The sequence below is a fragment of the Girardinichthys multiradiatus genome, chromosome 10, assembly GCF_021462225.1.
Source record: "Girardinichthys multiradiatus isolate DD_20200921_A chromosome 10, DD_fGirMul_XY1, whole genome shotgun sequence".
NCBI classification, from domain to species: Eukaryota; Metazoa; Chordata; class Actinopteri; order Cyprinodontiformes; family Goodeidae; genus Girardinichthys; species Girardinichthys multiradiatus.
Window position 1 is genome coordinate 2574257 of NC_061803.1, and position 12711 is coordinate 2586967.

The 12711-nt window shown below is 43.6% G+C and overlaps 2 protein-coding genes across 6 annotated transcripts; one reads left to right on the forward strand and one right to left on the reverse strand.

Annotated features, from left to right (window-relative positions):
- Positions 1-201: 201 nt before the first annotated feature.
- On the reverse strand, positions 202-9755 carry wdr24 (WD repeat domain 24). Of its 3 annotated transcripts, none has more exons than XM_047376620.1 (11): positions 9619-9755; positions 6742-6817; positions 6072-6556; positions 4964-5141; positions 4105-4777; positions 3776-3876; positions 3583-3692; positions 3362-3466; positions 2241-2584; positions 1921-2105; positions 202-767 (listed from the first exon to the last, which is right to left on the reverse strand). In XM_047376620.1, the coding sequence occupies exons 3-11, from the start codon at positions 6550-6552 to the stop codon at positions 599-601; spliced, it is 2346 nt and encodes a 781-aa protein (XP_047232576.1). In that variant the 5' UTR covers positions 6553-6556; positions 6742-6817; positions 9619-9755; the 3' UTR covers positions 202-598. The 3 variants fall into 3 exon arrangements, with proteins under 3 accessions (XP_047232576.1, XP_047232574.1, XP_047232575.1); XM_047376618.1 differs by having other exon boundaries at positions 3583-3698; XM_047376619.1 differs by having other exon boundaries at positions 3583-3698; positions 6657-6817.
- On the forward strand, positions 9622-12690 carry zgc:112496 (uncharacterized protein LOC541336 homolog). 3 transcript variants are annotated; one of them, XM_047376625.1, is made up of 6 exons: positions 9622-9756; positions 10271-10414; positions 11554-11647; positions 11762-11921; positions 12154-12306; positions 12422-12690. In XM_047376625.1, exons 2-6 carry the CDS (start codon positions 10293-10295, stop codon positions 12601-12603), a joined length of 711 nt encoding a protein of 236 aa, XP_047232581.1. In that variant the 5' UTR covers positions 9622-9756; positions 10271-10292; the 3' UTR covers positions 12604-12690. The 3 variants fall into 3 exon arrangements, with proteins under 3 accessions (XP_047232581.1, XP_047232582.1, XP_047232579.1); XM_047376626.1 differs by having other exon boundaries at positions 9667-9795; XM_047376623.1 differs by lacking the exon at positions 9622-9756 and adding an exon at positions 10011-10150.
- Positions 12691-12711: the final 21 nt, after the last annotated feature.

The following is a 12711-nucleotide window of genomic DNA, read 5'->3' on the forward strand; positions in this document are numbered from 1 at the left end:
TCAAAGGCAGTCTCCATCCAAGCTGACAGAGTGTTTCTATGTGCAAAGCATGAAGATTCTCTTGGTTCTGCGGAGACAGTTGGACCAGACGTTCTGGCAGCTGAGATGTGAAAGGTGGTTTTCCTTGAACTAATACATGGAGTTCGCTTGTAGCAGCATGGAGGTGAAGCTTGTAGGGAACAAACAGGCTTTTGGACCAGAACAACTTAAGTGTTTTAATGCATTGCTCAAACGGAGAGGAGAGCCACATTTCTCGTTTTAATTGAACGTTACATTATCTATCAGAAGTGTTAATACGTAAAATGTTTGTAATTCACTCAGGATAAAACCTTTTATAGAAGGGTTTAAAACCATGGCTGGTTTACATTCTGCTTATATGAAACCACCAGAGTCACATTGAAAATCGAAAGTCATGTGGGATTTAAACCTGGTCCTACATGCTGGTCCAGGACAGAAACCTCTGTAGAACCATGGTCTGATTTGACGTCAGGGTTTGAGGCCACAGAAGGTTGAGGAGATCCTGAGTGTCTGTGAGCGCTCTGAGGCACCAGGATTTTGCCCCTCCTGTGGAGGACTGGATCCGTGATCTGACCTCAGCTCACGTGTACTCGCACAGGTGACCACATCCAGCAGGGCAGTGAGAGTTGTTCTTAAGCCAGGTCATGATGTGCTCCAGGTGTCCACCATGGCTACAGCCTTGACACCACACAAAGAGCCCCTTCACCACATGGTGGCACACTGCACAAGCACTGGCACACTGGCGACACCTGGAGGAGAGAAATGTGTTGCAGGTCAGAGCTCCTTTCACTAGACCAGACCAGGGGTCTGCAACCTTTACATGCAAACAGTCTTTTCTGCCCTCAGGCCAGGTAAATGGTAAATAAAACTCGTTTAGAGCTGCTAATGTTACTTGATTTCTGATAAATATCTGCTGTAGGAAATTTGTTAACATTTTTAAAGAACCAGCAATTTATTTCTAGTTTTAGGGTTAAAGAAAAACTTAAAATATATGAAGTACAAATCTGCAGCATCTTCCCTTCAAGTGGTCGACTGGCTTTAATCCAAATGATTTTATCCAGCATTCCCTTTAAATGTCCTGGTCAACATCCCATAATTTTCCCATACCTGAGTACAAAAAAAATGTACCTAGTTGGGTTTTATTATTGGTATGTTCAATAAATCATGAAATGGTAAATGGACTGAACTTATATGGCGCCTTTCCAGTCATACAGACCAAAGCGATTTACATTCACCCAATCGCACTCACTAACGTTCACACATTCATACACCGATACGCAGATCGGTAGGCAAAATAATTACCAGGATATCGTCGAGCCTGTAAAACCAAACTGATCAGGAAGTTTGACAGAAATACAAGCTTAGATGTTTCAATTTGAAGATTAATGATGTATGAATCAATTTAAGAGGAACTTTTTTCTTAAAGGATTCAGATTATGGGGCGATGGATGGTGTCGAGTTGGAGCAGACACCCATTAGGCAGAAGCTGGTCCTCGATGAAGCCATCCAGGGTTGATGCATGTCTTCCCCCTTCTTTCTCACGCCCAAGTCCTGTATGACTGCTTTGATTCAGACGACTAGCGGCACAAAATGTTAAAGAAGTTCAGATTTTTGGTTACTTGGTATCTCAGCACAGGATTGTGGGTAGTTTAACTGAAGCAGAGAAGCAACGTCAGTGGTGTGGTTGGTGTTTTTTCACCGTCTGATTGCATGTTCTATTTAGTGTATCTGACATCTGTGGCTTCAAATAGTGGAAATAACTTCTCATGAGATGCAAAACAGAAGTGAGTAGTTTAGGAAAAGCAAAACACTTTACGAGGGAAGAAATGAAATTTAACCTGCAGGAGATGAAAATATGCACGTGTTGCTCTGCAACACCAAACGGTGAGTCAGCTTTTGTACCTGTCACAGATCCATCCCTTGTTGCTCATTGGCCGCTTGCAGTTGCTGCAGTTGATGTGCAGAGTTGTGGAGGTCTGGTTTAGGCAGGTGATGGCGGCGCAGGTACTCAGCTTGATGACCTCGTTGGACACGTTCCACAGCTCGAATCGTTGCAGCAGGTCTATGTAGGACATGTACCAGTGCTCCTGTGTTCAAATTTACAGTGACATTTTTTTATTCTTTGATAAAGGACAAAGATTTATTACCAATACAATAAATCACAATTCACTTCACAAAATGTCTCAAATATAAATGCTGCAGATGTCAGAATGTTCTCTGACCTGACTGAGGTCGTCGATCTCCTTGCGAATCCTCTCTCCCAACACGATGAGCACGGACACGGCCATCTGCACATCCCCCTGCTCGGCGTAGTGGTTCAGCATCTCCCGCACGATGGGGCAGAAGAAGCTGCCGTGTAAATGTGGGCTGTACAGCGGCTGAGAGATGGAGATAAGCGAGAACGACTCGATGGGCGTCAAGCAGGTGACCTCCGCCTCGTTGCCGCTGACGTGCGGAGAGTCGGCCTTGTCCTGCTGAAGATGCTCCGGGGCAGACGGGTTGTCTATGATCTCGTGGCGCAGCTGGAAGGCCTCCGGGGGCAGTGTGTACACCTGCTCCTCTGCAACTGTAGAAGAAGCAGACAAGATTACAACCTGAAGTGGCTAAACTGCTGGGCCCTGTCTCAATACTCAGACTTCCACCCTTGTGTCCCTGAATTGCGCGTTCCCGTTGATGGGTTCGAGTGCGTAGTGTGACCCAATTCTCCAGAGTGGTCCTTAGCCCCGCCCTCTTTGCACCCTCAATCCACACTTTGGCGAAGCCCACATCTAAATGGACTTTGCCGAAGTATATTACCCACAATTCACTGCTGCAGATGACGTTCTGAGCAAAAACCAATCACAACAGTCAATGTAATCAACCATCAAATCAGAATAATAAGAACTGCGTAAACTTTAGACAGCAAGCCGACAAATATATATTTTTTACTGGTTTTCCAGACTCAACATTGTTAGATACCAGTGGGTTCAGAGTGAGTCTGGGCAGTCAGTATAACACTGAAGTTACCTTTCAAACAAACACTGGCGCAGCGAGAGTCTGGTGTATAAGCCTCCTTCGCTTCCTGCACTTTCTTCTCCTCATAACAATTTGCTTATTGCAGTTTTAAATAGTTTTTTTTAGCAGCATGACTGTGAAAACAGCGCTGGTTCCCGCCCTTTTTGATGTTGCAGTTACGGTGCAGAGGTGCAAGTTGATGACGTAACTCATACTGTCCCAATTCTCCAATTTTACAGCTTATAACCTGCGCACTTCAACCCCTACATGCACTTGTACAAAGTACATACTTCATAGATGGGTGTAGTGTGGGTATTTGGACAGAACCATTGTTTCCTTGTTGACTGACCGGTTTGGTTGTCATGCTCCATCGTGTAGAGGTCATCGTCATCCAACTCAGCATCACCAAACATGTACTCCGTGGCACCATCACTGCCCTCCGTCTCCTCATTTTCTGGAAATGAAGTGGGATCAAATGAAACGGATTCAAATCAAGACTGGCTGAAGAAAACAAAGACAGAAAGACTGTTTGAATCCCTGGATCGGCCTTTAGAAGTTAGAAACAAGGACCTTCGTTATTATTGCTGATGTGTGAATTCCCCGGCTCCAGGTGGATGTTTTCTTGCCGGCTTTCGCCTTTGCAGCGCTCCAGTCTGCCTTCTGGACCCATTTCTTTCATGCTGAAACTGAAGGCAGATAACACTTAATCATTCAGGTTTACTTTTGAAATGACTTAAAGCGTCGTGATTGGTCACTCGATCACCTGTTCATTAGCGGCAAGCTGCCAAGTTTACTGAGGTTATGGTTTGGACCGGTTGCTGGGTCAGAAAACATGATCCTCAGCATGGTCCATGTTGTAGAAACCTTTCAAGTAAACAAAGTTTCATTTTTCTAAAGGAACTTAAAGTCTTTGGTCAATAAGCAGAAAAAGAAGCATTGTATTTGACCCAAAATGTATTTTTTTACATAAATGTTTATACAATAAACAGAACTGAACCTGAACAGAAACAGCAGGTTTAACTGGATAAAAATAGAGGAAGGGGAAACATGCCCCACTGCATACTTAGGTCAGCTGGTACTGATCCGTCTTACCTGGGGTCTTTTGAGCTCCCGGGCCACCTTGGCATTATGATCACACAGCTCTGTAAACGGCTTTCCACTGAGGAGGTAGAGTTGTGCTGTCTTTACAAACCAGTCCATGCGATTACTGTCCAAGTCCGTCTCAAAGACACTCAGAGCGCTGGACACATGGGCAAACTGCTCTGTCGGGTTGGGCTTCTTAAAGGAAAAGAAGGGGTAGCGGCGGTCCCCTCCAGGGTAGGGCTTCCTGCTGGCGTCGCTGCTGATCAGACTCTCATTGACCGCGAAGGCCAAGTCGCCCATCAGTCCGAAGCACAGACCCTCTGGGTTGGCCTTGTCCACGGGACGTGTGGCGTCTTTAAACATGTGCTGGTAGAGGGTGCTGTCTTTGGAGCCAGAGAGCAGATAGTGAGGGTCATGCTGGTGGCGCCACACAATCCCAGTGGTCACATCTTTGTGTTCCTCAAAGGTGGCAAAGGGGATGAAAGGTCTGCGGATATCCCACACGTAGATGTTGTGGTCCACCATCATGGAGCAGGTGGCCAGGTGAAACTTCCTCTCTGGGCGCCATTTAACGCGAGCCACCGATGCGATGGTCTGGACGCAGTACACCTCCTTGGCTCTGTTTGTGGTCATGTCCCACACCTTCACCATCTTGTCTCTACCTCCTGTGGCCAGCCAACCCCTGAGACGCAAACAAGAAGATACAATGAATGGTTTCCATAACATACAAAAAAAATATTAAAAATCAACAGTAAAAACATAATCCCCCACAATAAAACATGGTGGTGGCAGCATCATGCTGTGGAGTCATGCAGACACAGAGAAACTGGTTCAGGAGGTCTGAATACCCAACGCTGGCTTGTTTTACCTGTCGTCAGGGTGCCAGTCACAGCAGAACACTGGACCAGTATGAGCTGTGAACATCCTCTCGTACCGATCCGGTCGTCTGATGTCCCACAGCTGGACGTTTCCATTTTCAAAGGAAGCAGCAAATGTAAAATAATCCTTCATGCTGAACTGGACGTCCCGAACGCTCTCTGACTGACCTACATGAGAAGGAAATAAAATAAGGAACAGGCTGGTTCAGTGGGTTGAATTTCACAGCTTTGATTTTGTTGCCACTAAAAGTTTTCTCTGAAAACTTCATCTATCGCCGTGGACTTCAAAAGACTGGTTCTGTTCTGGGGACTGCTCTGGAGCCTTTAGCCATGATGATGCAAAGATGGATTCTCCCATAAACTGGAGAACATGATGGAAGCCTCCTCTTCCTCAGACTGTCATTCAACAACAGAACGTCTTCAGATCTGCTACTAACGGCTACAGGAGATCCTTTGTGTCCTCAGCATCACCATCTACAACAACTCTTTGATGAAACATGGATCATTTTAGACAGAACATTTATTTTCCTTTTTTTATTATTTAATTGAACTTAATTTATATTGGAGCACAAAAAATAAATGGATGTTCTTGAGAAAAAGATGGATATTACAGTTTTCTTCGAGACTATTTCCAGTTTCCAGAGCTTAAATTGAAGAAAGATCCGTTATGAGTAGAGATGCACCAATAAATTGGCCAATTTTCTCTTGATCGGCAGAACATTCATTTGTTCATTAAATGCATCAAAACTATAAACCAACAGCATGAATCTTGAGCCACTTTTTAGAGTTTAATTAACCAACAGATTAAGTTTACTGTAAGGGACAGTTAGGCCCAAAATTATTCATAACTCCTGGCAGATTTGGACTGAAAATAATTTCTATTCAAATAAAAAGTATGTTTCTGATAGGAAATGAGACCTAAAATAAAATAAAACTAATTTTTTTACATTATATTTAAAAAATTGCTTGTTAAAAATGTATACCCTTCTCAGTAATTAATAAAAAAATCTTTATTGGTATATTCAACCCTTATTCTACTGTTCCTACTTCGTAATGTAAATATATATATACTGTATATCAATATTCTGATTAGATTACCTGAGAAAGTATTAACAGACTCCTTTTTGCGCAGATCAAAGCACTTCATGAAACCATCCTGTGATCCACTCAGCAGCATGTAGACCTCTGTGGGGTGGAAGCACACTTTATTGACGGTGCGCTTGTGCTCAGTGAACAGCTGGTCCTGCTTGTTGCGCGAAGGCTTGCCCAGATTCCAGGTGACCACGGCCCCATTGGTGGCGGCTGTGGCCAGCAGGTTCTCCTCCATCTGGTGCCACATGACATCGGCGCAGCTGAAGTTTAGGGATGGTTTGCGGCCAACGCGCAGATTCAGCTTCTCCACAAACTGCTCCTCCTCGACGGCGTATATCTTGAAGATGTTGCGTCCAGCAACGACCACCTGCGTGGCGTCCCGACACACGCTGATGGCGTTGGCCGGAGCATCCAGGTGGCAGAACATTGTCCGGCCGGTGATGCTGTTGCTGCCGAGAGCTGTGGTAACCCGTGACATTTTCTCCATGTTCCTATTTCATATTACAGTGTACAAAGAAGGGTTACAGAGGAGAGTAACATATTCCACCCACAGGTGGCGCTTATGATAAGTAATCAACATAAGAGCCTTACCCTTAGGTTGGAGAGGGCAAACAGAAGGGCAGAATGTAACAAAACACTGAATAAACATATCAAGTATATCCACTGGAGTACTGACTTTGTGAAGAACTGATGGCCTCATCAATCGCTGCAGCTGGACAATGTCCTCCTCATGTGCTCCCATGAGAGGCAACCTGTGAATGATGACACCACCTAAGATTCTGGGGCTTTTTCTGTGTTCTAATAAATAAAATAAAGAAGCTCCTAGGAAACAACTGTGGACACTAATGCAGCAAAGTTTAAAAAGACTTCTCTAATTACATATACAGGTCCTTCTCAAAATATTAGCATATTGTGATAAAGTTCATTATTTTCCATAATGTCATGATGAAAATGTAACATTCATATATTTTAGATTCATTGCACACTAACTGAAATATTTCAGGTCTTTTATTGTCTTAATACGGATGATTTTGGCATACAGCTCATGAAAACCCAAAATTCCTATCTCACAAAATTAGCATATCATTAAAAGGGTCTCTAAACGAGCTATGAACCTAATCATCTGAATCAACAAGTTAACTCTAAACACCTGCAAAAGATTCCTGAGGCCTTTAAAACTCCCAGCCTGGTTCATCACTCAAAACCCCAATCATGGGTAAGACTGCCGACCTGACTGCTGTCCAGAAGGCCACTATTGACACCCTCAAGCAAGAGGGTAAGACACAGAAAGACATTTCTGAACGAATAGGCTGTTCCCAGAGTGCTGTATCAAGGCACCTCAGTGGGAAGTCTGTGGGAAGGAAAAAGTGTGGCAGAAAACGCTGCAGAATGAGAAGAGGTGACCAGACACTGAGGAAGATTGTGGAGAAGGGCCGATTCCAGACCTTGGGGGACCTGCGGAAGCAGTGGACTGAGTCTGGAGTAGAAACATCCAGAGCCACCGTGCACAGGCGTGTGCAGGAAATGGTCTACAGGTGCCGCATTCCCCAGGTCAAGCCACTTTTGAACCAGAAACAGCGGCAGAAGCGCCTGACCTGGGCTACAGAGAAGCAGCACTGGACTGTTGCTCAGTGGTCCAAAGTACTTTTTTCGGATGAAAGCAAATTCTGCATGTCATTCGGAAATCAAGGTGCCAGAGTCTGGAGGAAGACTGGGGAGAAGGAAATGCCAAAATGCCAGAAGTCCAGTGTCAAGTACCCACAGTCAGTGATGGTCTGGGGTGCCGTGTCAGCTGCTGGTGTTGGTCCACTGTGTTTTATCAAGGGCAGGGTCAATGCAGCTAGCTATCAGGAGATTTTGGAGCACTTCATGCTTCCATCTGCTGAAAAGCTTTATGGAGATGAAGATTTCATTTTTCAGCACGACCTGGCACCTGCTCACAGTGCCAAAACCACTGGTAAATGGTTTACTGACCATGGTATCACTGTGCTCAATTGGCCTGCCAACTCTCCTGACCTGAACCCCATAGAGAATCTGTGGGATATTGTGAAGAGAACGTTGAGAGACTCAAGACCCAACACTCTGGATGAGCTAAAGGCCGCTATCGAAGCATCCTGGGCCTCCATAAGACCTCAGCAGTGCCACAGGCTGATTGCCTCCATGCCACGCCGCATTGAAGCAGTCATTTCTGCAAAAGGATTCCCGACCAAGTATTGAGTGCATAACTGTACATGATTATTTGAAGGTTGACGTTTTTTGTATTAAAAACACTTTTCTTTTATTGGTCGGATGAAATATGCTAATTTTGTGAGATAGGAATTTTGGGTTTTCATGAGCTGTATGCCAAAATCATCCGTATTAAGACAATAAAAGACCTGAAATATTTCAGTTAGTGTGCAATGAATCTAAAATATATGAATGTTAAATTTTCATCATGACATTATGGAAAATAATGAACTTTATCACAATATGCTAATATTTTGAGAAGGACCTGTATAACATAATGAGACACTAGCCTTTACAGTCCATCAGATACAATCATGAAATTAGACAATTGTCCTAAAGATTTAGATTTGAGTTCATGTCTGAATACTTTAAGTTGAACTTAGAGATCTAACTGTAAATATACGGCTCTTTATGCAAGAAAATGTTTTAGTACATTGCCAAAGGTGAACCATAGACTGACTAGACACAGAATATCACCTTTGACCTTCTGGGAGACCTTTTAGGGATTCTTGAATACAAGAAAACCGCATCCATTTTTAATTAATTGCTGAGCTGTAAATAACTAAACTTTGTATACCTTGCTTTATATTGTTTATATTACTGATTTAAAATGTATTTAAAATTTTTTTTACAAGGTCCAACCATAGACTGGGTTTGCAAATTAGCATGTGGCTAGAAAAACGATTACATTGTTTTATCATGTAACATAACACTGTCTTATGTGCACTCCTTGATTAAATAAACCTAACAACTACTACAAGTTACTGTGCTCACTTTGTCAAAATCTGACTTTAAAGGATCATGTTTCCTCTTCTTTCAAAATGCTCGCAGCACAGCGAGTTCCTGAAAACATTGTATTATATATGGCTTTGAGTTCAAAAAATATTTGTAGAGCAAATATAATCTGTAAAGTTACAACTAGCTCATTTCACATGCCTTCAATACACAAAAATCTGGTGAAAAACTGGACATTTTGATTTGATTCACAATGGATGAATTATTATAAATACAGTTTCGTGTTTTTATATTTTATGATGCAATGATACCTTGAAACCATGATGTTTTTACTCAGTTAATACAAAGTGAGAATCTCATACCAGTCCATAAAGATGCTGTTTCCTTTTGTCTTACACAAATCAATATTATTACAAATAATGTTTAAAAAAAAGCTTGTGGAGTTTCTTGCAATTGTTCAAATTCAAGCAAAATTAACCAAAATGTAAAAGTATAATCCTCACCATGGGTGTGAGGACTGTTATTGGCGCATATTTTACATTAGAAACAGTTTTAAACCCAGCAGGTCAGTGTTCGAACATGTTGCAATCACCTGGTTGATCAGCAGCCTCTCGGTGCTCAGGTGAAGATCATCCCTAGAGCAACATGTGCAAGAAGAAGAACATCCGGGCCGCCAAGCGTCCGTCTCCTAATAAGGTTTTCCTGATCCTCCGCTCCTAAATGTGTGAAGGTAAACCCGTCTGGTTCTTCCCAGCTCCTCGTTCTGCTGGTGAGCTGGAGAGAAAACAGCTCAACTCACTTCCACCATAAACAAGCCCGCAATGGGATGCTAACATTAGCCGGTTAACCCAGAACATTTTCACACGGGAAACACGGAGGGCGGGACGAGACTTTAAGCGTTAACTATCAGACAACTGCGATTAAAAACACACAAAAAGTGCATCAGTAATAAGTAACAGTAAAAAATTATACGATTTCAAACCTTATGTTGTGAAGCTGTTGCTAATTGCTTGCAACACCGGAAGTAGTATTTTGCTATGATCTCGCGGGAATTCCGCAGAGAGGCGCCCTTCCCTGCACCTTCTCGAGAAGACGAGGATAGTTGAAAACCTGCAGAAAATAAAGTAAACATGGTGCTTTCTGCGCTGCTTTGAGATGATTTCAGTTGAAAGACATCACTACATTATTTTTATTGTGTTTTATGTGCAAGTGTGAGCAAATAGCATTTCTCCTGTGCTCTTTAGTTGGTGCTGGGACCTCTCTGCCATGACTGCTCTGTTTGGCTGTGAGGAAGCAGCCGCATGGAGGAGAGTGTATGAGAAGTACTGGGATGTGGTGGAGGTCATGGTCAAAGGCAAGAAACCTAAGCTTCTACATCTGGACAAATGGTAATTTGTGTTGTTTTTGCTCCCTCCACACATGAAGGCCTCACTGTCTGAAAATACATTTTTACAGTACTTCGCAAAAGTATTCACACCCCTTAACTTTTTTTCACATTTTGTCACGTTAGAACCAATAATTTATTGGGTTTTCTTGTAAACTATATTTGAACCATTTTGCTGCAGTTACAACTGCAAGTCTTTTTGGGAATGTCTCTACAAGCTTTCCACATGTAGGGACTGATAGGTCTGGTTCAGTCAGACAGGATCAGTTTTCCAGTCCTGCCACAGATTCCCATTTGGATGTAAGTCGGGGCTTACACTGGGCCGTTTTAAGACGTGAATATTCTTTGGTCCAAACCATTTCCATATATGTAGCTGTTCTGCTAGAAGGCAGAACAGCTACACATATGCCTGCCAGTCTCCTGCAGCCTTTAAGAGGTTTTCTTCCAGGGTTTCCCTTTTTTTTTAAAGCAACAACCGTCCATACATCCGCCCTGACCAGCATCCATGTCCCTGCTCTAAAAAACATCCCCCACAGCATGATGCCGCCACCACCATGTTTCACGGTGTTACTTTTCTGTTGCATAGCGTTTTGTCCTACTGGAGCATCTTCTCTCACGTGTCTCCTTCATGGCTTGTGGCAAGCAGGACTTTTCACAACTTTTTCCCCAACAAAGACCTTTGGATTCTCCCACTTGAGCTGTGGATCTCTGCAGCTCCTCCAGAGTTACTATGGACCTCTTGGCTGCTTCTCTGACTAATGCTCGTTTTGTCCAACCTGTCAGTTTAGGTGGAGGTCCAGGTCTTTGTTGGTCTGCAGTGGGCCAGTCCTCTCTCCATGTTCAGATGATGAATTGAAAGGAGTTCTGGGAGATGTTCAAAGCTTAGGATATTGTTTTAGGACCTAACCAAGCCACTGTACTTGCTGTTCAAGACAGTCACATTTAATTTGGTTATTCTTTGCTACGATGTAGGTATTGTTTTGCTTGTTTCTGGGGCAACTTTGTTGCGTTTCACCAGTTTTAAGTCCCCTCCAGGGCACCTGATTGTTGGTCTTCATGCCTTTATGTGTGTTTTTGAGTTAATGTTGTCTTTAATGTACGAGTTAAACCAGCTGACCCTGAAGTGTACGTGTCTGTGATCAGGTACCAGGAGGAGCTACCTGCGCTGATTTCAAGTCGACCCGACAAACACCTCACCCTGTCAGAGCTGGTGAAACTGATGGAGTGGAAGCTCACTGTAAGGGCTCCCCTGGTGTCTTCTGCAAATGGCAACTCCTACAATAATCACTCTGTTGAGTAGTCCACATATAATCTGTCTTTTAACGGTTCTTTTTTGGGCTTGTCTCTCCAGAGAGGGAAGTTCAGGCCAAGGCTGCAGCAGCTGGTGGCCTCCAACAGTGAGGACACGGTTCAGAAATGCTGCATAAAGGCGTTTAGCCTCCTCCCTGACGTACAGGCTGCCATTGCAGAGCTCAGCAACCTGAAAGGAGTCGGCCCTGCCACAGCCTCAGGTCTCTATTTTTTTTTCTGTGCATGAATATAGCAGCGGTAAATCACATGGTCAAGCTCAATATTTCACAGTGATACCGGGGAGTCTCGTAGAAGACTGATTGATTTTTTAATAATTCACAAAATCTTGCTGAAAAGTCAGACAGCTTTAGCAGGCTTTCTTCTAAACTAGTTTGTATTCTCTTCATGCCGGCATACAGCTTGGTTTGAGGCTGACTGTCCATTTTGTTCCAGCTGTGTTGGCAGCAGGAGCTCCAGAACTGACTGCATTCATGTCTGATGAAGCAATGGAGAGTATACCAGGGCTTAAGCCCATTCAGTACACAGCTAAGCACTATGCTCAGTACCTGGAGAAAATGGCTGCACAGTCTGCAAAACTAAACAAAGGTAAGGTGACGACACCTTCTCATGTGGATCATCAGGCTCCTGAACGTATCTTATCTGAGGGTTTCCTGATCTGTTGGACCAAATGAAGAGCTGTGGCTGTGCCTTTTGTTCTCAGTGGATCCACAGCAGGACTGGACGCCCCACAGGCTGGAGTTGTGTTTGTGGGCGATGAGCACAGCCACTAAGCAACAGCTTCCTCTCCTGAAGAATCTTAGCCTAAAGGGCAGCGGCACACAGCAGCAGACCTCTGACCCCAACTCTGACCAGAGACCTGCCAAGAAGCTTAAAGCTTCCTGAAAACCAAAAAACTTTGACTACCTAAGGTTTCTCATGTTTGTATTTTTTATTTTTACAGGAATAATAAAGTTTTCTTATGAAAAAAAATCTGAATCCTCAAAAAGAATT